This window comes from Dendropsophus ebraccatus, chromosome 3 (genome assembly GCF_027789765.1).
Source record: "Dendropsophus ebraccatus isolate aDenEbr1 chromosome 3, aDenEbr1.pat, whole genome shotgun sequence".
Classification (NCBI taxonomy): Eukaryota; Metazoa; Chordata; class Amphibia; order Anura; family Hylidae; genus Dendropsophus; species Dendropsophus ebraccatus.
In genome coordinates, this window is record NC_091456.1 from 34,858,683 (window position 1) to 34,885,432 (window position 26,750).

Consider the following 26,750-nt stretch of genomic DNA (forward strand, 5'->3'; position numbering starts at 1 on the left):
ACAATTTGCTCATCGAAATTGGACAGAAGAAGATTGGAAAAACGTTGCCTGGTCTGATGAGTCTCGATTTCTGCTGCGACATTCGGATGGTAGAGTCAGAATTTGGCGTCAACAACATGAAAGCATGGATCCATCCTGCCTTGTATCAACGGTTCAGGCTGGTGGTGGTGGTGTCATGGTGTGGGGAATATTTTCTTGGCACTCTTTGGGCCCCTTGGTACCAATTGAGCATTGTTGCAATGCCACAGCCTACCTGAGTATTGTTGCTGACCATGTCCATCCCTTTATGACCACAATGTACCCAACATCTGATGGCTACTTTCAGCAGGATAATGCGCCATGTCATAAAGCTAGAATCATCTCAGACCGGTTTCTTGAACATGACAATGAGTTCACTGTACTCAAATGGCCTCCACAGTCACCAGATCTCAATCCAATAGAGCATCTTTGGGATGTGGTGGAACGGGAGATTGGCATCATGGATGTGCAGCCGACAAATCTGCGGCAACTGTGTGATGCCATCATGTCAATATGGACCAAAATCTCTGAGGAATGCTTCCAGCACCTTGTTGTATCTATGCCACAAAGAATTGAGGCAGTTCTGAAGGCAAAAGGGGGTCCAACCCGTTACTAGCATGGTGTACCTAATAAAGTGGGCGTTGAGTGTATATATTACTGACATTTATATTTTTATCATTACTTGGTTTTTTTCTTTCTTTCCATTTTTCCATTTGTGAGTCATCTGTGATGTCATTATTAGGGGTGTGATATAAGTCAGCTCCGTTTCCTGTTTGGCATATGACACTTGACAAAGAAACCAGTCCGGTTTAGAAACGCGTTGTGTCGCCTTTTAAGCATTTTAATAAACCTGTTTCATCGCACATTTGTCCTGCCTTCATGCTTGGACCTGCGCCCGTTAACTCCCCACCCACGGAGAGGAGGTGTTTTTTCTGCATTGCCATAGATCCCATTGGACCTATCGGGGGAGAGGCTGCGGTCCAGCTACATGTTTATTCGAGTGTTGTGCCTCTCACTGCACAACCCCTACAGGTGAGAGTTTTCTTGACATACTCACACCGATTGTACTATCTGACCTGTGCTATGGAGCGCCGCTCTTTCTTTCTGCCTTCATGGTAGGTACTGACATCGGACCATTGTACCCCCAGGGGTCCAGGGAGGAAGAGTGACCCGCCACTGCACTGTTCAGCCCCCTCACTGTAGTGCTGGGTGAGCAGGCTGAACAGAGGAGCAGGACCTGCCAGGTCCTGCACGGCACAGGAGAGGGATGAAGGACCTTATGGTCACATGACCCAAAGGTCCTGAATACTTGAATGTGAAGATCAGCCCCAACTACAGGAGGAGGAGGGGGGAAGCCTGGTAGCTGTAAGTGCTGTATGTGTATGTGTGTCAGTGAGTGTGTGTATATATGTATCTGTGGGTATATGTATATGTCAGTATGTGTATGTATCTATGTGTGTGTGTGTGTGTGTGTGTGTGTGTGTGTATGTAAGCAATGTCTGTAGCACTGGTGTATATGTGTGTTTGTGTATGTCAGTTGTGTCTCAAATGATTGACAGGTTTGCTCCCAAAGATGTTCTGCAGCAGCTTCTACTAATGCTGGGCTCTAATAAAAGAACCCACCATTAATATCTGCTGCATTTTCTTTTATTTCTGGTTGAGTATTTCTTATTACACTGAGAGGATTTTCCTGTGTACAGTTTACTCATGGTGTATACATCAGCACTTGTGTAATCCCATTACAGCGTATATATGTGTGCATGTCAGTGGCGTATCTGTATATATGTTAATGGGGCCTCTGTGTGTGTATATGTGCGTCATTGTCTGTGTTTGGCAGTGAGGGGGGGGGGAGCGTACAGGATTCATGGGGCCCCGTACAGTTTTTTGCTATGGGGCCCCATGAATTCTAGCTACGCCCCTGTCTGACGATTGGTACGGGTCTGAACACTAGACCATTCAAAACATTTGAAATGTCTCTACGCAAAAGTTTTCCCAAAGAACAGTGACACTTTAAAGGAGAAGTCCGGCCATTTTTAAAATCTGGCAGCCGGCAGGAGCAGGAGGGAATTTGACCAGGAGTACCAACTTACATCTCCCCGTGCTGGCGGTGAGCAGCGGGACGCAGCAGGACCCACCTCGGGACCCCTGCTGGTCTCTGGTATTTTCTGCGCTGACACATCACAACCCGGCTGAGAGTTCATCAGCCGGAACAGGCATCTTCCTCTTAGTTGTGACATCATCACACCTCAGGTGAAAATGCCTTTCGGAGGGGCCCAGCCACTCACTGCGGGCACAGGGAGAGGTACCGTATTTTCTGGAGTATAAGACGACCCACAACTTTTCCAGTAAAAACTGAGAGTTTGGGATATACTCGTTGTAAAAGACTACCGCTCTTCCAACGCACACTAAATAAAAATTAATAAAAAACATCAGACAGCAGCAAGAGGCAGAGAAGGAGGCACAGTAATGCTGGTAGGATATAAGGGCAGGCCAGATGGGTGAAAGAGGTGTGATTCTCTGGGCACAGATCCACTCTACTCTATGTCTTTTTTCCATATCCTGGACACCTGCAGCTTGCTCTCCCCTTCATACAGTCGCTGCATACGGCAGGGATACAGCTCCCCCCACCGTATGCGGCGACCACAGATTCTCTGGTCATGTTCCGAAGTTTTTTAAGCATCTGCCTTATAAGACGATACCCGGCGTATAAGACGACCCCTGACTTTTGAGAAGATTTTCCTGGGTTAAAAAGTAGTCTTATAGGCAGGAAAATACTGTAAGTTCATGCTCCTGCCAGATTTAAGAAATGTCTGGACTTCTCCTTTAATACTAGGGCAAAATAAATTGGAAAGAATTGAAGGAAATATCGCATTGTAACCAATCAGATTCATGGGCCTTCCGCTGTTGCAAAACTACAATTCCCAGAATGCTTGGACAGTCTAAGCCTAAGCTTTAGCAATCCAGGCATGATGGGAATTGTAGTTTTGCAACAGCTGGAGGGCTGCAGTTTGACACGCCTGCATTAATAAATGAATAAAGACGACAACAACAACCCGACATCCTGCCCGTAATACTGGCGTCCTGCAAAATGACAGCTTGTAAATGGACTGGATGTAGCCGCTAGGAGACTAGATGTTCTGCCAGGAATACCACAGTCTATGGCCGTCCTCATATACAGAGGACGTATGGCAATCGCAGATGTCAGCATAGCCGTACAGTGTTCGGCAAACAAATATATTGAATATATATATAATCTGCAGATGATACTACGACATTTCACAACTCACCTGTCAGCTTTTCAGCCCAGCAGGAGCCGATGTCTGTGTGGCCTCCTGTCAATTTATACGCCAACTATAACAACCAAAGGTTAAGTTATATAAGGGGGCAAAGGTCGTTCTGATCATATGTCACCATTTAATATTTACACAGTGCGGCACAAAGACGAGTGTATAACCGTGTAATACATTTACTTATTACCCTCCAAGAGCTGGCAACAGATAATGCTGGGAAATTACAGAAGCCATTCAAGTCAACATCCACTACAAGGTCAAAAGTGGGAGGAGAACCCTTCTAATTCAGCCAGTTCTTATAGCTCCTATCTGCTGCAAAATGCTGGACAGAATCACTGAGGATCCTAGATAAATGGATGCAGATTAGAGAGGAGCGAACCTGGTTTGGGCTCGAGTCCATCCGATCCTGAACTTTCGGCATTTGATTAGCGGTGGCTGCTGAAGTTGGATAAAGCCCTAAGGCTATGTGGAAATCATGGATATAGTCATTGGCTGTATCCATGTTTTCCAGACAACCTTAGAGCTTTATCCAAGTTCAGCAGCCCCCGCTAATCAAATGCCGAAGGTTCGGGTTCGGATGGGCTTGAGCATGCTCCAGGTTCGCTCATCTCTAATGCACTTCATGCATTTTTATACAACTATACATGGTTCTCCACTTAAGTGAAAACTCTGCTCTTGAATCCCATATTCCACAGTAGCTGCAGTATGTATGGATCCATAATACCCATAGGGGAGACTCCGGGGGTCTTTCAACATGTTGTAAAATCCTGATCAGGATAGTGTTGGCCAGTTGCACGTTGCTTCGTGTAATAGGAATGGTGGCAGCAGACCGCCACTGACTTCAATGGGCCACCTGGAGGAGCTAAGAATTGTCCGGGCAGCTCCCTGCACAGGCAGGTAATAGCACAGGCAGCGAGCAGGGAACAGTGAGGAAGCGAGCACTGATCTGACAGGCAGGAGCTCATTTCCTCCTCTATATCGTGATGTGTAATATGACCTTTAAGCTATAGACAGACCTGGATCCTAAAGACCGTATTACACAGGTTGATGCAACGGGAAACCGATGGCCCCAGCTGAGTGCTTGCTTCCCCCTCGTTCCCTACTCGCTGCACTCTACTATTACAGGCACAGACAGTAAGCAGGGAGCAGGGGCCGCCCAATTGATCCTTCGGTCGTTCGGGCTGCCCATTGAATTCAGTGGTGGTCTGCTGCCACCGATCCTATTACACAGGGCAACGCTTAGCAGATTGATCGTGACCTTTAAACATGTTTAAAGGGGTTATCCAGCGCTACAAAAACATGGCCATTTTCTTCTAGAGACAGCACCGCTCTTGTCTTCAGCTTGGGTGCAGGTTTTGCTGCTCTGTTCTATTGAAGTGAATGGAGCTTAAAGGGGTATTCCCCCCAAAATAATTTTTGCATTAATATGTTGCCTACCCATAGCTTTCCATCTTTCCAATGTAAAGTTATTATGGATTTTGCACAGTTTTGCTGTTATCTAGATGCATTCACCCCCACCAAATGCATAGAATCATCAGCTCTCAGTCCAACCTGTCTCCACTCCCTGCTCCTGGCCCCCGCCCTCCGAGACGGCATCAGGTGTCTCAGTCTCTTCAATGGGCTGGGTTAGCGCTTGTAACACTGAGGACACTGAGACAGTGACAGCTGCTGCTGCTGATCACTGTCTCTCTCTCTGAAAGCAGCCCCCATACCACACTGTGTAACCCCATTTCCCCCCACCATGTGCTCCCCTGGCCGCCCGCGGCACCCCCCTCCGAATCTCACCTGATAGCCAGCCGGCCGCTGTGAGCCCCCTCAGCATCTCACCCGGTGGCAGGCCGCCCGCGGCACCCGTCTCCACCCTGCCCGCATCTCACCTGAAGTAGGTAGGTAGGGGGCCTCTTTACTCCTATAATGTACAGTAGGTAGGGGACCCCTTTAGTGATTTGTAATAGTCCTATAATGTACAGTAGGTAGGGGACCTCTTTAGGGACTTGCTATAGTCCTATAATTTACAGTAAGTAGAGGACCTCTTTAGTCTTATAATGTACAGTAGGTAGGGGACCTCTTTAGGGACTTGCTATAGTCCTATAATGTACAGTAGGTAGGGGACCTCTTTAGTAACTTGCTATAGTCCTATAATGTACAGTAGGTAGGGGACCTCTTTAGTCTTATAATGTACAGTAGGTAGGGGACCTCTTTAGTAACTTGCTATAGTCCTATAATGTACAGTAGGTAGGGGACCTCTTTAGTAACTTGCTATAGTCCTATAATGTACAGTAGGTAGGGGACCTCTTTAGTCTTATAATGTACAGTAGGTAGGGGACCTCTTTAGTAACTTGCTATAGTCCTATAATGTACAGTAGGTAGGGGACCTCTTTAGTAACTTGCTATAGTCCTATAATGTACAGTAGGTAGGGGACCTCTTTAGTAACTTGCTATAGTCCTATAATGTACAGTAGTTAGGGGACCTCTTTAGTAGCTTGCTATAGTCCTATAATGTCCAGTAGGTAGGGGACCTCTTTAGTCTTATAATGTACAGTAGGTAGGGGACCTCTTTAGTCTAATAATGTACAGTAGGTAGGGGGCCTCTTTAGTAACTTGCTATAGTCCTATAATGTATAGTAGGTAGGGGACCTCTTTAGTCCTATAATGTATAGTAGCTAGGGGACCTCTTTAGTGACTTGCTATAGTCCTATAATGTACAGTAGGTAGGGGACCTCTTTAGTGACTTGCTATACTCGTATAATGTATAGTAGGTAGGGGACCTCTTTAGTCTAATAATGTACAGTAGGTAGGGGGCCTCTTTAGTCTAATAATGTACAGTAGGTAGAGGACCTCTTTAGTCTTATAATGTACAGTAGGTAGGGGACCTCTTTAGGGACTTGCTATAGTCCTATAATGTATAGTAGGTAGGGGACCTCTTTAGTCCTATAATGTACAGTAGGTAGGGGACCTCTTTAGTAACTTGCTATAGTCCTATAATGTATAGTAGGTAGGGGACCTCTTTAGTCCTATAATGTATAGTAGGTAGGGGACCTCTTTAGTGACTTGCTATAGTCCTATAATGTACAGTAGGTAGGGGACCTCTTTAGTGACTTGCTATACTCGTATAATGTATAGTAGGTAGGGGACCTCTTTAGTCTAATAATGTACAGTAGGTAGGGGGCCTCTTTAGTCTAATAATGTACAGTAGGTAGAGGACCTCTTTAGTCTTATAATGTACAGTAGGTAGGGGACCTCTTTAGGGACTTGCTATAGTCCTATAATGTATAGTAGGTAGGGGACCTCTTTAGTCCTATAATGTACAGTAGGTAGGGGGCCTCTTTAGTCCTATAATGTACAGTAGGTAGGGGACCTCTTTAGTCCTATAATGTATAGTAGGTAGGGGACCTCTTTAGGGACCTGTTAGTCCTATAATGTACAGTAGGTAGGGGACCTCTTTAGGGACCTGTTTAGTCCTATAATGTACAGTAGGTAGGGGACCTCTTTAGTCCTATAATGTATAGTAGGTAGGGGACCTCTTTAGGGACCTGTTAGTCCTATAATGTACAGTAGGTAGGGGACCTCTTTAGGGACCTGTTTAGTCCTATAATGTACAGTAGGGGGCGCATTACCCCTATACACCTATCTGTCCCGCCGTTCCCCATACTGTGCAGTCACTATAGGCCGGTATACTCGGTATCTCCATAGCGCAGAGGGCAGTCCCCGGAGCTGACCCCGCAGCGCACCGGCCCCGGAGATCCCAGCAGCGACCACCCCTCCGCCCGGCTCCGTTATCCACCTCCCGGGAGGAGGAGTCAGGGTTCCCTGCGGGGACAGAGCATCGCACCGGGGTCAGCAGCAGCAGCAGCACCGGCCATAACGCACAGGCTCCCGCCGGCCCTGGCCCGTCTGTCTGGGCGGGATGCGCTGAGCTGTGGCGCCGCAATCACGGGGATGCAGTGGCCGGAGGCGGCCGGTGAGCAGCGCTGACAGCTCCGGAGCCCCGGGACACGCCGAGCCCATCTGACCGGTAACCATGGCCTTAGTGACTCTCCAGCGGTCCCCGACACCCAGCGCCGCCTCCTCCGCCAGCACCAGCGAGGTGAGAGCTTCCCCCGCAGCCGGGGCTTAGGAAAGAGCGGGGACTGGGCAGGCGACACAGGCCCGGGCCGGGATAGAGCGGACATGTGCCGGTACCGGCTGCCCCCGTCTACACCCGTCTACACCACTAATGGGACTTGTAGCTGAAACAACTTTCTGTGGAGTTTCTGTTAGATTCTCAGTCAGTGCACATGAAGCAGACATGGCGGGGTCCCACCAGAGGGGGCGCCAGTGTGCACCTGCAGAGGGGTCTGATACCATAGAGCCTGGGGGCACCACCTCGCCACCCAGATAGGGGGTCATACAGGTCCTAATGTCTACAGCCATCTCTCCTGATCCCCCATACACAAGCTGCTGCCAAGCCTCTGGTGGCGGCTTATCTCCCTGAGGAAAAGGGAACAGGTATTGAAATCCACCATGCCCAGTCCAGCTATGAGGAAGCCACCGCCTTATGCTTTAGATCAGGGATGGGGAACCTTTGGCCCTCCAGCTGTTGCAAAACTACAATTGTAGTACAAATTGTAGTTTTGCAACAGCTAGAGGGCTGAAGGTCAGCCAATCTCTGATATTGGTGGTTTTGGCTGGTTCTTGAATAAGTATGCCCATCTTTACATTTAAAGACCATGTTCCTTCCACAAAACTGTTGCATATGGGTTCAGTGACTTACCTGAGCCAGCAGCTGGCCGACCAAGTGTTTACCTGCGTCCAAATGAAAGAAGGAGGCACTGAACACCATCGAAATGGATGCGGCAAGGGATCAGGGTAGGGGAGTATAGCTGCTTTTTGTCAGCTGTTTTTTTATCCTTTAGGGTAGGTTCACACTACGGAACCCAAGCGGAGAATTTCTGACAGATTCCGTAGCTTGTACCCGTTCACGGCCGCGTACCTCTCCGCCCGTGCCACAGACACCATTCTATGCACGGGTGGATTACGCATTCTACCCAAAGAATTGACACATCAATTCTTTCGGTGGATAGCGGAATCGGGCCGCCCATAGAATGGTGTCTCTGGAGCCAGCAGAAAGGCACGCGGCCGTGAACGGGTACAAGCTACGGAATCCATCAGAAATTCTCCGCTCGGGTTCCGTAGTGTGAACCTACCCTGATGCAGGGATGGAGAACCTTCGGCCCTCCAGCTGTTGCAAAACTACAAGTCCCATCATGCCTTGAGGGCAATGATGTTCCTTTACCTTCCTGGCTCCTGTGCCGTGTACCGGATCGCGCCGCTCCCGTTCGGTGCTGCTCGGCCGCTTCCTGGTCACTGACGCTGGCGCGATCCGGTACGTGGCGCTGGAACCGGGAAGGTAAGGGGACGTCATTGCCCTCATCCACCTCCTCCCCGGCCATAGGAAAAAGAAGACCCCCAGCCCGGAGTACCCCTTTAAATATCAGCGCAATGTAATAGGTAAGGCTGGGTTCCCACTACGTTTTTTGCAAACGTTTGCATTTGTGTGCATCCGTTTTTTTTCCTTTGACTTCCATTATAAAAAAAAACGATCAAAAAATGTTTTTTAATGTACGCAAAAACGTTGTTAACCTAATTTTTGTGTCCAATAATAAAAAGGATTCATTTTGATCAATTTTCTCTTTTTTTTTTGCACAAAACGGATGAGGAAAACCGATTGCAAAAACGTAGTGTGAACCCAGCCTTAGTGTATTACACACCTCATAACGCTTAGCGTGCCTGATGACATGGCAGTTGTGCCGGTGCAGGGAATAAGCTAGGTGACGTAGCCCTTCCCTGTGCGCCCCGCCTCTGGGTAACCTACAACCTAGACAGATGGATGGGTGTGTGACTGTAAGGTTACACTAGACAGGCTTGTTTGTAGTCTCTTACCATAGAGATGAAAAGCGGCTGCAGACACTCAATACCAGGATATTTTTGTTCAAGGGTGTTCTCAAAATTACTGCATAAAATTGCGCACATGAGCATTTGCTGCTGCTTTTTCCAACAGATAATATTGATTGTTGGGGGTCCCGGCAGAGGGACTGACAGCACAGCAGTTATCGCAGCACAGCTCCCATAGAAGTGACCTAAAATCATCGGGTGCTCATCACTACGTGTAATAGCATTATGTGGCTGATGTATGTATAAAAAACAGAATAGAGTATATATGTTGTCTCTTCACGCCCCCTGGTGCTTCTGCCGGCTCCCCGTTGTCTTCCTGGCTTCTCCTGCACCCTGCAGCCGCTGCGAGAGCTGCAGGGCCGCTCTCTGAAGTGGCAGGCTGCTCACTGATTGGCTCTGGCTCTGTAGTTCTCGCAGGGAGAAGCCAGAAGGACACCTGGGAGCCTGGAAAGGTAATGTGTATACTTTATTTTACACCAAAGGCAAGGGCTGCACGGACATTGCTAATATATATATACAGTATATATACGTTGCAGTGAAATCATAGAATCCAGGGATTTGATTAAATCTCGGGAAATGACGGAATGAACGATCGAGGAGTTGCCTGGCTCTATAATTGGCGGCGGAGGTGGACGGGGGAGCAGAGCGGCACACCTCCTCTGCAGGCATATGGTGGCGGGGGTGGGACGAGAACTCCCGGCAGGCATACAGAGGCGGACGGGGGGAGCAGAGCGGCACACCTCCCGGCAGGCATTTGGTGGTGGGTCAGAGTGGCACACCTCCCGGCAGGCATACGGCATTGGGGCGGACGGGGAGCAGAGCGGACGGGTCGGGGGAGCAGGAGACATGTCACAGGGCGGGTTAGACGGGACCAAAGGTGGACGGGAAGCAGAGCGGCACACCTCCCATGGTGGCGGGGGCGGACGGGGAGCGAAGCGGACAAGCCGGGGGAGCAGGAGGCGAATAGCAGGGGAAACGAGTGGAACGGGGAGCAGAGAGGCGGCAGAGGCGGACGGTAGCAGAGCGGACAGGCTGGGGGGAGCATAGAGGCGATACGGTAAGCAAATTCTATGTCGCAAGGGGAAATTATAGAATTCATTCCATCATTTCCCTAGAAGCCCTTGCAGCACGATAGTCGTGCCATGGAATAGGCTCAGTGAACGGTTGCTGATCTAGCAGGGGAGGGGGGAAGGTGTGTATGTAGGAACGGGTGTGGGTAACCTTAGACAAGAATTCATAGTATGCATCCTGATGAATATATATAATTTCTTTTGTTTCAAATCAGCTAGTGTCAGAAATTTATATAGACTTGTAATTGGTAAAATATAACGGGGGTAATTGGTAAATCTACAATAACAGAATTTAAACCTGCCTGGGATATACATATGTCTATCCTAAGATAATAATAAGGGAAATACTAAAAGGGCAGACTAGATGGACCCAGTGGTCTTTTTCTGCCTACAATATTCTATGTTTCTAGATTGGTAATCTACTTCTATTTAAAAATCTCCATTCTTCCAGTACCATTCAGCTGCTGTATGTCCTGCAGGAAGTGGTGTTTTCTTTCCAGTGTGACACCTTTGTCAGTGTCAGCAACTGTCCAGAGTAGTCGCGAATTTCCATAGAAAACCTCTACTACTCTGGACAGTTCCTGACATGGACAGAGGAGGCAGCAGAGAGCACTGTGTCACACTGGAAAGTAACACCACATCTTGCAGGACATACAGCAGCTGAAAAGTACTGGAAGACTGAAGTCTGGACTGTGTAATAGGGTTCCATTTATACACAAGCCCATATAATTTAGTCTTTAACCCTTTGAGGACCAGGCCCAAAATGACCCAGTGGACCGCGCAAATTTTGATCTTTGCGCTTTCGTTTTTCCCTCCTCCCCTTCTATGAGCTCTAGCACTTTCAGTTTTCTATCTACAAGGCCATGTAATGGCTTATTTGTTACAGGAATAGTTGTACTGTGTAATGGCGTCTTTCATTTTACCATAACATGTATGACGGAATTCCAAATATATTATTTTTGAAGATATAAATAGGTGAAATCGTAAAAAAGAATGCAATATGGTAACGTTTGGGGGGTTCCTGTGTCTACGTAATGCACTATATGGTAACAGCGACATGATACCATTATTCTAAAGGTCAGTCCGAACACAACCACATGCAGGTTACACAGATTCTCTAATGTTACAATTTTTTTTTTTTAATGAAATCCTTTTATTTTGGCAATTAAATATTAATAAAATGGGCCTATTGTGACGCTTATAACAGTTTTATTTTTTCACCTTCAGGGCTGTATGGGGTGTCATTTTTCCGCCATGATCTCTAGTTTTTATTAATACCATATTTGTGAAGATCGGACGTTTTGATCACTTTTTATTAATTTTTTTATATTTATAATGTAACATAAAATCGGTAATCCGCGCACTTTTTTTCCCTCTTTTCGTGTACTTGTACATACATCAGTTTCATTTAGTACACTGATCATTGTTATGCCATAGGCAGAGCATTGATCAGTGTTATCGGCGCTCTGCTGATTGAGCCTGCCTGTGCAGGCTCAGTGACCAGAGTGCCGATCGGACCGCACGGAGGCAGGTGAGAGACCTCCGGCGGTCCGTTTTATCGATCGGGACCCTCGCAGTAACACTGCGGGGGTCCCGATCGGTAAGTGACAGGGGACTCCCCCTGTCACTTACACTTAAATGCAGCGGCATTTAAGGAGTTAATGTCACGCTGCAGCGTGTCATTAAAGGTGAGGTGCCGGCTGCTGATTGCAGCCGACCCCCACCTGCTATGGCGCTTCATAGCTCAGGACGTACCGGTACGTCCAGGGTCGTCTAGGGACAGACTTCCAGGACGTACCGGTACGTCCTAGGTCGTCTAGAGGTTAAAGAGGTTATCCAGAGAAAGATGTTTACTTTCCAATCAGCTGGTATCAGAAAGTTTTATATAGATTTGTAATTTACTTCTATTTAAAAATATCAAGCTTTCCAGTACTTATCAGCTGCTTTATGCCCTGCAAGAAGTGGTGTATTCTTTCCAGTCTGACACAGTGCTCTCTGCTGCCACCTCTGTCTGTAAAAGGAACTGTCCAGAGCAGCAGCAAATCAATATAGAAAACCTTTCATTCTCTGGACAGTTCCTGCCACCGACAGAGGTGGCGGCAGAGAGCACTGTGTCAGACTGGAAAGAAAACACCACTTCCTGCAGGACATACAGCAACTCATAGGTACTGAAAGATTTTTAAGTAAATTACAAATCTATTTAACTTTCTGAAACCAGTTGATTTGAAAGGAAAACAAAATCACAAAATATTGGCGCAAGCTAAGCCAACTAATAGATGTTATAAAGTCAGACAACCGTGTCTAAAGATGCGTCCTATTTATCATACTGTCGCATTCGTAGACTGTCCGGTCTAAATTTACATTGATCTTTAGGTGAGACTTATAATTCTGCCCCAGTGCCTCCATAGACATCAGTGATTCAGTGGACAGAACCCAAACTAGCAATGCTGTAAGTATGGGCATCTGGAGTCGGATAATTACAGAACTTTTTGCTTATTTTAGGGGGGTACGTCTTTGGGGGGTGTATTTCCAGTTTTGGTGACTCTTTCTATGTATCCCTGTTCCCTCTCCTAGGCTGTAGTTGTGAGAGTGTCCTGTCCTTCTCATGTATCCTAATGCTATCATTTCTCTTACCGTGGATTACCATGTTTACTCCATGTTATACAAACAGCTTGGCATCAGTGCACGGTGGAAATACCGTATTCGTGGTAAACCAGTAAGAAGGTGGATTTACTGTGCAGAATATCCAGATGGCAGGAAGCTTAGTTCAGGAGGAAATGTGGACTGAGGTTACACATGAGCTTATGTTCCATCCTCAGAGATTGTCTTGTGACTGCATGTTCTGGGTTTAGGTGTTTTCTGCCCTTGGCGATGATACGTTACGTGTACACAGGCAGGGCTTGGGTTGTGATGAGCTCCAATGTGTCTCCAGCCTTGTGTACAAAACTTCATTCCTAACCATAGATGTCACCGGATTGTAAGAGGCGAAGCTTAAATGTTCTGTTACATCAAGGAAGAGGGAACTGTAGAACAGCCGCCTCTCCACATCCTTTAAGTGAAGTAGGTTAGGACCCCACCAATCGCCAGAGTCCGGTATCCTGTAGCATCCATTGACTTACATTTAAAAAGAAACTGATGGAAATGGATCAGATTCTTTTTTTAAAATCTTAATGTACACGGAGACGTTGTTGACCATGTTTTTCTGTTAGTTAAAGAAGTCCTGAAATCCCCCAAAAGTTATACAAATCCCCAATATACACTTATTACAGGAAATGCTTATAAAGTGCTTTTTCCCTGGACTTACTACTGCATCAAGGCTTCACTTTCTGGATAACATGGTGATGTCACGACTCCCATAGCTGTGCGGGCTGTGGCTGCTGGAGAGGATGATGGCAGAGTGATGCTCAGTGTCCCTCAGTGTCCCCCTGCCATCATCCTCTCCAGCAGCCACAGCCTGCACAGCTCTATGAGTCGAGTCGTGACATCACCATTTTATCCAGGTAGTCACATCACCATGTTTATCCAGGAAGTGACATCACCATGTTATCCAGGAAGTGACATCACCATGTTATCCAGGAAGTGAAGCCTTGATGCAGTAGTAAGTGCAGGGCAAAAAGCACTTTATAAGCATTTCCCATAATAAGTGTATACTGGTGATTTGTATAACTTTTGGGGGACAATATAACACTTTAATAAAAATTTTAAATGGACTTCTCCTTTAAGATTAAAGCGAACCTGTACCAACTGGATATGCCCCCTCAAACTGGCAGTACGGTGTTGATGACCTCATCAAGGCATGTTCGGTCCCAGGGTCTGTCTGTCTGCCAGCATTCAGGGTAAAAACGTATTTGGAGGCGCGGCAGGGTGTCAATGAGGCATGGCCTAGAGCAGGGATGGGGAACCTTTGGCTCTCCAGCTATTACAAAACTACAACTCCCATCATGTCTGGACAGCCTTTGGCATAATGGGAATTGTAGTTTTGCAACAGCTGGAGGGCCCGAAGGTTCCCCATCCCAGGCTTAGAGCATCCATGCCCTAGGTCTGCAGCGCATTCATGCAGCCCAAGGGCATGCTGAAAAAGAAGAAAAGTGGGAAGAGAGGCACTGAAGGCCTAGGGCACGGATGCTCTATGTGGATACAGTAGTCACAGTTTAGAGAGGAAACCAGGAAGTGGTCTGACACATGGGGAAGAAAAACAGTACAGGGATGTAAGTTACTTTACTATACACAGATCATTTGTTCTCCTGTACATACATGTATGTAGTACATATCTGTTATATCTACTTTGCTTCATGACACCACCACTTTAGTATAAGGCTCAGTTTTCCTGTCAGGGAGGGAGAGCTCTGTCAGCTTTTCATGTGCTTGGGCCTATATACCCTACTCAGAAGTATGGAACGATTGTTGTAATGTCAGCATAAAATCTGCTACCTGTGAACACACCCTAAGGGTCCATTTACACCTACTGTGTTGATGCTGTTTACATTATTATAACTGATCACACACAGCATCAAATCTGCAGCAAAGATGGTAGGTGTGAATGGACGCTCTTGAAGTACAGGAAGATGTAAGCACGCAATAACATAGCTGTATGTGCTGTCTGCCATAAGAGCTGTGTGCTGGGGACACATCTATCTGTAATAGAAGAAGAAATAGCATCTTTGGGCTGTTGACCAATGCGGTAGTAAATCCTTTATTTATATATGTAAAGAATAAAATACAAAAAAATATTCAGACTTAATAAGTTTAAGATGTAGACTGTGCATTATCTGACCTGTCACTATGTTTCCTACAGGAGTTCGGCAATGATGAAGAGCGCAAGACAAACCTGAGGTGAGTGATGCTTGGGCCGGACTGTGGGCCTTAACATGAAGGGAACTTGTAGTGTTATAGTAATTAATCCATGTTCATCTAATGCAGAGAGGCCATTCATGTTTTAGAGCCAGCGAAACCACTCCAGCAGCCAGGCAAGAAAAACATAGGTAGACAAAAATCCAGGTTAGGTGCCTGCACAATATTTCAGGACTGCCCTGTCCCTTGGATTTGTCTGCAGAGAGTGGCCTGCTTGGTGATGCAGTTTTAACTATGCCCACTAGGTGGCAACAGTAAGTTAAGTCACAGCTGCAAGTGAACAAGAAAGCTTTAGATGTTACCACCAAATGGATAAATCAGAGTCTATCAACATCCCAAAATTTTTATATATATATATATATATATATATATATATATATATATATATATATATATATATATATATATAAATAATTACTGACTCCTTCTCCTTGGTTCCTTTGCATGGTCATTTACATTTTTGTAATTTATTATTTAATGGCTCAGAATTCTAAAAAATAATAAAAGCTGTTGATACTCGCCTCTGCTCTTTTTGACATTTCCGGGATCCTTTAATAACTGTACTTTCTGCTGGGAACAAAGGTGGTTGCTGAAGTCAGTTCCTGGCTGTAGTGGGTCATACCTTATGTTTCCCCCAACTGACAGGGCTAAGGTGGAGTTTGTATAGTGAATAAACTGCTGCTGTTTCACATGAGAGAACACCATTGGTTACTTCTGAAACTCCCATAGCAGTTTATGTACCAGGGTGTAAAGCAGCAGCATCCCAGCAGTCAGACCCTTAAGGCCCTATTACATGGAACGATTATCGGCCGATAATTGTTCCGTGTAATAGAAGGCAATGATCAGCTGACATGAACAATGTCGGTTGATCATTGCAGTCGTTTCTTTCAACATACAGCATTGATCTGCTGCCACGTGTAATAGAGGTGGCGGTGGCACTGACAGCGCTCGTTTGCTTGTCATAGTCGCCCCGTGTAATAGGGTCACTCCCCGGTTATATCTCCTGATCGCCTAATTCTGTAAGTGTATGAGGCTACATTGTCACTGACCGGGTAGTGGATGGCGCTGCTGCCGTGCTTTCTCCCCGGCTATATCTCCTGACCACAGCGTGTCTCAGCCATGACACCCACTGCAGAGAATAACCGATGACATGTACTCTTTAAGTATCTTTTTTTAATTAATTGTTGGTGATTTTTCTAATTTTAATTTCTATAATAATCCAGAAATCTTGCAGTTTTCAGTCTGGCCACTAAGCCTAATAATAATACTTCCTGTTCTGTACAGATTACTTTTAAAGGGAATTTGTCATTTGCAATTTACATTCCAAATGGCTTACACTGTTATATAGCTGTTAGATCAGGGAGACACACAGTATCTTTCATATATCTGTCTCTGATTCCAGAATGTGGATAAATGCTTTTATTATATAGTAATAAGAGTCAAAGAGGCCTTCCTGAACTCCTGAAGTGCTGCAAGCTGTAAAAGTGCTGCAAGCTGTAACACCTCCTAACTCCACCTTTGACTCCTTGTACCTGATAAGGCCAGGTGATGTGATTTTACCTGCTCCCACCTTGATCTGTGGGACTACACCTATATATATACAGCTCTCTGAATTAAAAGGTGATCAGAACGTGATCAGAGTGTGACAGAAAGACCATGCCGCTGAGCAGTTTATGTATGCTCTCGGCGGTGGGTTAGCGGGGGCTTAAAGCACATATTCACAGCGGGATGTCAATCCTGCTGCGAGTATGTGCTATCATAGGGGTGAATGGTACCGAATCAGCAGAAGTGAGACCCACTGCGGATCCGGTAGGTGTGAAGGCACCCTAAATCATTAATTGGTTAAAAAAAAAAGACCATTTGTTAGAAAAATCGTTATTGCTATCGTATTAAGATTGCTTAAGCCTATCTCACTCATAGGGTGAAACGGTGAAAGACTGTACACTAAGCGATCTGCGAATTTTTAGCGAACGACCAACAACGATTTGAGAACATGTTGAAAGATCAGAATAAACGATTTCTCGCTCCTCGCTTGATAGTTCGCTGTATTTACACGAGCCAATTATCACTCAAATGCAATAGTTATTGCGAAAATTCGAACAATAAACGTAACGTGTAAATGCAGCATAACACAAATCAATAAAGGGGGTGCTTCCCAAACTTATGTTACTGATACGTACATCAGTTGTCTGTGATTTTAAGTTGTAATGCTGGGTTTACACGGAGCGATAATTCGCCCGATCGTACGATTAACGATTTTGAAGTAACAATTTTTTTTTTATGACGATCAGCGTTTAGACGGTACGATATATCGTACAGAAAATTCGTTTTGCGATCGCTTAAGCCTATCTCACACATAGGGAAAATCAGTGAACGACTGTTTACACGGAACGATCGGCGAATTTTTTTGCGAACGACGATTTAAGAACCTGTTAAAAGATCAAAATGAACGATTTTTCGATCGTTCGCCGCGTTTACACGTACGATTATCGTTCGAATTCGATCACTATCGCGAAAATTCGCCCGATAATCGCTCCGTGTAAACCCAGCATAAGCAGAACTGCAGCTGCTAACTCTTAATTAGGAACCATCCTATCCTGGGGAGTGTCTGGCTTCATAAAGTCAGTCACAACAAAAGTTAACCTTATCTGTACCAGAGAATAAAATATTTTTTCTACATCCTGGAAGTACAGCTGGATATATGAAAGGTACCATGTGTCACCTTGTCCTAACTGATATCTAACAGTGTCAGCAGTTTGGAACATGAATTACAGCTGACAGATTCCCTTTAAGCACTTCAACCTCACAGACATGCTTACAGTGATAGGTGACACAATAAAGATAGGAGGGATCAGGCCATTTACAATGGGTGAACGTCAGAGCTCGACCTCCTTCTGTCTCTGTCACAATATTTGCTAGTAAAATTTTTAGAAATAAAATGTAAAAGTATATGTTTGCCTCTGTATTTCAGCACTGCATCCCATTCCCTACACTGAGGGGTTAATATACCTCTAGTAATGGAAATGCAGCAAAACTGTGAATCATTTCCTGGTCATGGCGTTCATCCTGCTAAAACTTGGCCAGTACAATAGTAAATGACACTAACACTCTATTCATCCCGTGCAGAATGACGGCCTTCAGCAGTATGTACCAGCTAAGACCCACTCATTTACTGTCCGTACTGCTCTCCTGAGGAGCGTGGAGCAGAGGGAGCCAATGAAAGGTCATAAAAAAAGTCATAAAGTCCCCATAATGTGATAGTTAATGGGTAATGGCTCCATCGTCTCCGCACTTGAAAGATAGATAAAGATGTCTGGAGCAGAAATGTTTTCCCAGGGATTATGGGTTAGCTAACTTATGGGAAATTCTCTGAGGCTAGAAAAAATTTGCTACCGCTCTGGACAGTTCCTGTCATGGACAGAGATGGCAGCAGAGAGCAATGTGTCCGACTGGAAAGAATACACCACTTCCTGCAGGACATACAGCAGCTGACAAGTACTGGAAGGTTTGAGATTTTTTAAATAGAAGTCATTTACATATCTATATAATTTTCTGGTACCCGTCGATTTAAAAAAAAAATAAAAATAAAAATGCAGATTCTCCCTTTAATCCCTTCCTGCTGAGGGGCATAAGCTGCCACCAGAGGTTTCTGGCAGCAACCTGTATCTCCCATTTTCCCTCCAGTTTTGCTTGAGCTGTTTTTACTGCATTTAGAGAGACATTTTACAACAAGCTCCATCGGCATGGTCAACAATGGAAGGTAGCTGACCCATTAAAGGGGTTATTCAGCGTTAGAAAAACACGGCCACTTTCTTCCCGAGACAGAACGACTCCTGTCTATAGTTCAAGTGTAGTTTGCAATTAAGCTCCATTCACTTCAGTGGAACTGTGTTGCAAAACCTGCACCCAAACTGAAGACGAGCAGTGCTGTCTCTGGAAGAAAGTGCCCATGTATTCCTAACACTGGATAACCCCTTTACCATGACTGGGAAGGTGTCTGGGTGCTTTGGGACCTTTGAATAGGGAGGGGGTGGCTGAGCTGTGAACATCACCTATTGTCTTTGCCTTGGGGGTCTTTGGGGGCCCGATCAATAATGGAAACGAGCGCTGATGTGCTAGATCAGCGCTTGTTTACCGGGCCTATTACACGGCCCAATAATCATTTAGCGAGAGCTGCAGGGACATTGTTACCCCTAAGGCTATGTTCACACTATGTAAGTTCCGAAGAAATCATGGCCGTTGTTACAACGGCCGTGATTTCTGCAGTACTTGCGTAGTGCTGTAGGCTGAGGGAATCTGTTTTCTGCTGCCGCTATTCAGTGAAAAGCGGCCGCAGAAAACCCTGTTAGTTCACACAATGGAGCGAGCGGCTCCCGCTGCACGCTCCATTGTGTGCTGTGTGGAGTTCTGATGCTGGCGCGCATGCATGCACCCGCATCGGAACTCAGCGGCGCTAAACATCATCCCGCCTGGATGATCTTTTCTGAGACGGTTATGGAACGGCCGGTCTCATATTACGTGTGACCTTAGCCTAATGCTGTATACCGCTCTCCTGTATATATGCCCTAGTTGTCCCAGTTGGTTATACCCCTGTAATGTTAAGCTAATGCAGATGACATCAGAGGACCCAGTAGCCGCACGAGTGTACAGCTCAGCATTATAGCCTGGATTTTACAATGGCAATAAGGCGGGAACCAGGCTGTACAATAAATGTGGCATGCCAATAAAACATTCATGCTACTAGTAAGTTTTTTCCGCTTTTTGCCGCACAGCAGGGCCCTTTTTTCGGCAGTCGGCCTCCTCTTTGTATTTCTTCCTCAGAAGGTCACTTGGTGAGGCTGAGTCAGAGTCGGCCGGACAATGAACCGCATTTCTTGTTACTAGAAGAGAGGATTGTGTGAGACTTTTGTTAGTCTAATGTGCTGACTCATATCATCAAATGTGACACGCTGGGAGCGTCAGCGTCACCCAAGACTAAATATAAGTTTATTCCTATTAACTCTTACATGTACATGGGTTTTTAAGACGGATCTGATATACCAAACTCCATCTTTGTACTGTAGGTACATGCCATCCATTGCTGAGTAGACGCACTACCAAGTGGTGCTCCTCAGGAGACATGACCTGGGATTCTGCCTGGCCTCTTGTGAGAGCTGTGAGGTTTATTCACAGAATTCATGGCTGAAGGCAGAGCTTCCACATCACATGTAGGAACACTTCCATTATAGGTAGAGTCTCTTTACCATCATGGTTTACGATTGTTAGTCAGAATCCTTAGACCTAAAGTACATACACCCAGGACCGAGCTATGCGGAAGACCTGCTCACCATATTTATTCTAAAAAAAAAATCAGCCAGTCCCCTGCCATTATAGATCCCATCCCCCCACCCCCAACATTTCCTCTTTAGCCCTCTCCACTTTTGAACCAGTTATAGAGGAAGAGAATCCTTTAGACTCCTCTCATACTCTCTGTACTAGTGATCCTATTACCCCATACTGCAACCATTCCAGCATAACCCCATTCATAAAACAAGATTGCTAGACCTGTCCTGTGCAGCCTCTAATCTCTAGCCTCCCTTTGTCTCTAAACCCTTTAAAAACTTAAAGGGGTACTCCTGCAATTTTTTTGAGTCCACCACTTCCTGCAGGACATACAGGAGCTGATAAGTTCTGGAAGACTGGAGACTTTTAAATAGAAGTAAATCGGCAATTAGTGTTGCTATCGGCTTATAATTGGCCTGTGTAATGGTGGTTTTACACGGAACGATTTATCGTTCGAATATGCAAGATAACGATCGAATTCGAACGATAATCGTACGTGTAAACGCAGCGAACGATCAAACTACGAGCGAGAAATCGTTCATTTTGATCTTTCAACAACTTCTCAAATCGTCCTTGATCGTTAGCAAAAAATTCGCAGATTGTTCCATGTAAACAGTCTTTCAACGATTTCACCTATGTATGAGATAGGCTTAAGCGATCGCAAAACGATTTTTCCGTACGATGTATCGTTCCGTCTAAACGCTGATCGTTATTAAAAAAAATCGTTCATTCAAAATCGTTAATCGTGCGATCGGGCGAATTATCGCTCTGTGTAAAACCACCATTAAAGTGTCAGCAATCAGCCGAGGTGCTGGAAAACGCCCTCTCGTTGGCTGATTGCTTCTTTTGCGCGGGCGGTAAAATTTTATCGCCATTGGCCATAATCTCCCTGTGTAAACCTGAAACTACAAACAAGCACAGCGCCATATCGGGCTGTGTAAAAGGACCCTTAGGCCCAGATACTTGTGTAAACTGCCCCTAGCAGCCAATCGTAGCTCAGTTTTCTGCTCTAGGAAAATATAAACTGAGCTATGATTGGCTACTGTGGGCAGGTTACACCAGTTGCATTATTTGCGCAGTTTGCTTCGGGGGTTCCGGGCACATCCCACTCGGCCAATCAGTGAGCTGCCCTGCGGCTGAGCGGGACGTGAAGACACTGGGAGTGCCGGAGCGGGGACCAGGTAAAGTATACAATCCGGTGGCGGGGGGGTTAACGGGGCGGGCTGCAGACATACTCGCAGCGGGATGTGCATCCTGCTGCGAGTTTGACTACCCATAGGGTGTACAGGGCAGGGATCTGCGGCGGGTCTCGTTACGTGTGAACGCAGCCTTTAAAGGGAATGTGTAATCAGAAATTGACTTGTTTAAATAATATTTCACAATTTTTGGTGAAATTTTTTTCTAATTTTCCATTTTTCTATCAATATTTTAAAATAATCCTGATATCTTTTTCTTCTCACCACTGGGTTCTTGTTGAGTGGTGATAAGAGGAAGCTGCTGTAAAGTGATCTGTACAGCATTACAGCGACATGTCACACCAGTAAATAAATAGCATCGATACAAGACAATAGCAGTCTTTCATTCATCTCAAGGGGACCGCATTTGTCTATTGTTGTCTATGTGAATTAGTCTTGTTGTAAAGCATGTTACTAAACGCTGTTAACAGCAGGCCAGGCAAGATGGCTGCCCCCATAATGATGTACAAAAAGTAAAATAAAAAAGAAAATTAAAGCCAGAAAATAGAAACCGATTAGAGTATAAAAATACTTTTAGTATCTGACTCTAATCTGTAAAAGAAAATTTAGTTGACACATTTCCTTTAAGGTTTACTGTATGTGCTTGTACCATTCCCGCTTTCTGCAATAGGCTCTGCTTTGAAGACACGCTCACCGCTCAGGAGATTGATGCAGCCCGGTCACCTGTCAGCAGAAGGTTTTAGACCAATGCTCTGCTTTTCCACGTGTACAAGCTTTAAGGAATATTTATTGAAAAAAGCTGATATAGTCCAAAAATAAACATTTCAACACCTCCCACACAATGCCAATAACTACCACTGAAAGTAGCTGTCTTGTGCATTACCTCATTCACACTTTAGTGAGCAAAGAAATATATTAAAGGGAACCTGTCACTGATGTTGTAGATGGTCTAATATGAGTCAGGACTGTACTAGACTCTTTGTATAATGGACCAAAGTAAGGATTGGAGCACACCAAGCAGATCTACCATGTCTGATGGAGAAATGAGCCCTTACAATTTCCACACCATTTACTGTCGTCTATATAGTATTTTCTGATGAGAACAAACATTGACATTGGGTTTAGCTTAGTTGAATAGGTAGCACTGCATTTTACACTGGACTATGCTGGTGTGTCCACAGCTTGAACTGGTGCCTCCCTGGTTTGCAGTTACATCATTTATTTAAAGGGAATCTCTCACTAGGTTTATGTCGCCTTAAATGCGGGCAGCATAAACTAGTGACATAAAGGCTTAACAGATCAGTGTATTACTTTCAAAATTTTGTTCAGCTGTTCTCCTAATATGCAGGAGAATAGGATTCTTGCCACACCCCTCCCCCTACCTTCCAGCTGCTGATTGACAGTTAATTGCCTATACACAGCGTGGAAAGATAACTGCCAATCAGCAACTGGTGGGCGGAGTTTACTGCTGCTTATGAATATCTAGGACTACTGGGCTCATGCACATAATGTAGAGGACTACTTATTGTCCATGTTATTCAGGAGGATATCTCCGAATCAGCTGCACAAAGCAATGTAAGTGATACATCATTCTGGTCAGCTTCTCTGCCTCTAGATTATGCCACTTGTCCCTGAGATACTACAGCATAAACTTACTGACAGAGTCTCTTTTAAGGTCATCTGTACAATGTCTAAGAGAAAAAAGGGACAGCATGATATGCAGCATCTTCTTTGTGCTCCGTGAATAGAGAGAAAGTTACTGATGGAGATCACCAGCCCACAAGTGACCTAATAACACTGCATTGAAATGAGTTACAGAAACGTGAAGTCATCATCCCTGTGTATATGTACATCCAAGAGGAAGATAGTCAGGAAATGGATTCACATTGGAAGATTGTAATAGAGCAGAAGCAGCTCAGCGATGCTGCTGGATGTCTGGCAATGATGCAGCATGGCTCCAGGGCCGCAGGACATCTACACAGAACGCCTCTCTTTCATTGCACTTAGAGGGAGCCTTGGAAGTACCTTCGCCTGGCTGCGGCAGTGATGCATGTCTATGTTCCTCGCTCACGTGTCTCACACTTGAAAATGGGCGATGCTCTATTCTCAGAAGCCAGCTTGGATCCGGTGTAGGTGGTGATATCTGTAGGCTGGTGTTATGGAGCACTTTTAGTAGTGGTGGGCTATATATTTATTAGGTTTCTATTGTCTCCGTTGGTACCTTTTTAAAATATTTTTCTGAGATTTTTATATTTCTGAATGGTATATGCTGCCTGTGGCTACTTGAGTATGAGTACTTTACTATAGCTTGAAAAATGCCATGTCCGATCATAGAAATAAGTAGGAACCTGTAACATTTCCATGTTTTAACCTTGTTTTTATTGTAAGTTATGTTGGAAAATTAGGCTGGGCTCACACCACATTTCTGAAATCCGTGCTTTTGCAAAAAACTGATGCGTGTGCATCCATTTTGATCCGTTTTTCCATTGATTTCCATTTTTTTTTTTTTTTTTTTTTTTTTTTAGTGGACCCGGTCAACCACGTTTTTGTGTACGCCATTTTTGTTATAATGGAAGTCAATGGAAAAACTGATGCATACAGTTGCATCCGTTTTTATCATCAGTTTTTCTTCCGGTTTATACAAAAAACAGATTGCAAAAACGTAGTGTGAACCCAGCTTTACTTGACTCCTTTTGTGCATTGCTATTTAGCGGTGCTGTAAATGTGAACATATCTGACAAAATGGTAACTTTTTATTACAACGCAATGTTCTTCTGTATGCATGCCATGTAAATCTTATATGTGTTTTATTTTCAGCTTGAGCGACAGTTTTTTAATGGTGAAGGGAGCTGCCCTCTTCCTGCAACAAGGAAATAGCTTCCAAGGACAAAGGAGTCTTCATCACTTGCACAAGAATGCTGGTATGGGGTGGCCGTAAGGTCAGAGGGATACTGGATAGATATGGGCTTAGCTGCTAATTGTGTTACTTGGCTCCCTTGGGGCAGATCACATGCATGCTTGTCAGGGTGACAGATGTTCATGGACCTAACCCTCTGCAACGTCCCTACTACTGCTAGCTGACCTCATGGGAAGATGATGTCAGCGTTGTCTGAACTGTAACTAATGGCACGGGAGTTCAAGGGCACGAACATCTGTCGTCCCCCATTCTAGGATACATATCTATCTATCTATATATATATATAGCGCAAATATTTTGTGTGTAGATGGCACTGTGCGGCATATAGCTCAGGTGGGTGCACAGCCTCAACAAAGTCAACCCCCCGACTCTACTGGATAAAAAACTGGATGAAGATAAGGCGGCACTCCGGATTATACTGAATAAAGAAGTGAATTTATTCACCTATCATGTGTAATATACACACACACACACACACACACACACACACACATATATATATATATATATATATATATATATATATGAGATATATGTGTGTGTATATATCTATCCTAGTTGTATTTTCCAGGCCCAAAAAACATTAGTACTATAGAATGGAAGAGTAACTTTTCTTAGGGTCCATTTACACAGAATATCTGACAAATTATCTGCCAAAGATTTGAAGCCAAAGCCAGGAATGGATTTGAAAAGAGGAGAAATCTCAGGCTTTCTTTTATGACCTGATCTCTGTTTAGTCTGTTTCTGGCTTTGGCTTCAAATCTTTGGCAGTTTATCTGTCAAATAGTCTTTCTGTGTAAATGGACCCTTACTTGCTTTAATAAAGATAATTTTATAATACAGGTGAACATCGTGGGTCTCATACCTGGCACCCTGTTAAAATAAATGTTTAAAGGGATTCTGTCGCCATCACGCCATTATGTTATTGTGGGAAAAGATTCAGTGTAGCTTGTAACTTGTTGATTTGCAATCCTTGATCATGCTGTGTTAAGGAGTCCTGTAGGCGGTGCCAATGGACTGGACTCTTTAGCATGGAAATTTCAGAGATTTTAATCAATAAATTACATATATGTATATATCTCAATCAGCTCAGTTTTTCTGGCTCTATACTATGATGGCGATAGATTAGGTAGCATTTCATGGTGACCGGTTCCCTTTAACACTTTATATAATATACATTGCCTGGCAGCAGTAATTGGTGACATGGGCCTCTTTGATGCTTCAGCATTCATATCAGGAACTGCAGGAGCTGCGCCTATCCCCGCTGACAGCGCTACTGGTACAGAGCAATCCCCTCCCAATCCTGCCGCCTTCCACTCTACACTTGTGTAACCTATTTTACAATAAAAATAAAGAGTTATACATTTATTTTAATATAGTTATATGAGAGAGTAATATAATTTTATTAAAGCAATGTATAATTTATTTTTAATACAAATTGTTACTCTCCGTAGCACCCCTTTAAATTGTGCAGTCATTATGTTTGGTGGTGGCCTTTTCTTTCCAGGTGACCTGCCTCAACACCTTCAGGTTATGATCAATCTCCTTCGCGCTGAAGATCGCATCAAACTGGTAAATCTTTGTTCCAAAATGATTGCAGATTAAAGTGAATGTTCTGATCATGTCTTCATGATTTTCTATGGAGAAGGAAGGGGTGGAAGGAGATGAGGCACCAAAAAAGGACAACAAAGAGTTAATTTACACCTACATCACCAGGCTATCTCCTCTGACAGTCAGCACTGACCTCTGAAAACAGTCTTTCATGCAGCTCCTGCTGTGTAATACTTTGTTCTCTGCTGTCGACTAATCTCCGCCCTCCCCTCTCCACAGATTACACAGGGCTCGACTGATGTAAAAGAGTTGGGATTTCCTGATCATGGGCAATGAATGAGAGAGAGGAGGGAGGGACCTGGGGAAAGTCTTTTTGAATGCAGATAATGACATATTTGCCTAATAAACCCATTTACAAAGTTTCTTAAAGTCGCCTGTACTATTGATTTCTGCAAAAAATAAAAAATAAATAAAACAACAGTGACACTTTAAAGCAAATGTGCCATTTTACAGGCTATATCAAGTGTTACATACTGACAGCCAACGGTATGTAACACTTAATATAGCCTGAATAAACAGATGGTGACAGATGCTGTTTAGT

General features: G+C 44.7%; 2 protein-coding genes across 2 annotated transcripts in view; one reads left to right on the forward strand and one right to left on the reverse strand.

Annotated features, from left to right (window-relative positions):
- The window catches only part of DAO (D-amino acid oxidase), a 67,653-nt gene extending 64,284 nt beyond the window's left edge, over positions 1–3,369 (reverse strand). Inside the window, exon 1 of the mRNA XM_069961396.1 lies at positions 3,306–3,369. The gene's annotated coding sequence lies outside the window, so the exon portion shown is untranslated. The remainder of the gene's footprint in view (positions 1–3,305) is intronic.
- Positions 3,370–6,973: 3,604 nt separating this feature from the next.
- Positions 6,974–26,750, forward strand: part of SSH1 (slingshot protein phosphatase 1) — a 36,384-nt gene continuing 16,607 nt past the window's right edge. Inside the window, exons 1-4 of the mRNA XM_069961400.1 lie at positions 6,974–7,395; positions 15,108–15,145; positions 24,499–24,602; positions 26,106–26,170. Coding sequence (XP_069817501.1) covers positions 7,330–7,395; positions 15,108–15,145; positions 24,499–24,602; positions 26,106–26,170 — 273 coding nt within the window. The 5' untranslated portion in view covers positions 6,974–7,329. The remainder of the gene's footprint in view (positions 7,396–15,107; positions 15,146–24,498; positions 24,603–26,105; positions 26,171–26,750) is intronic.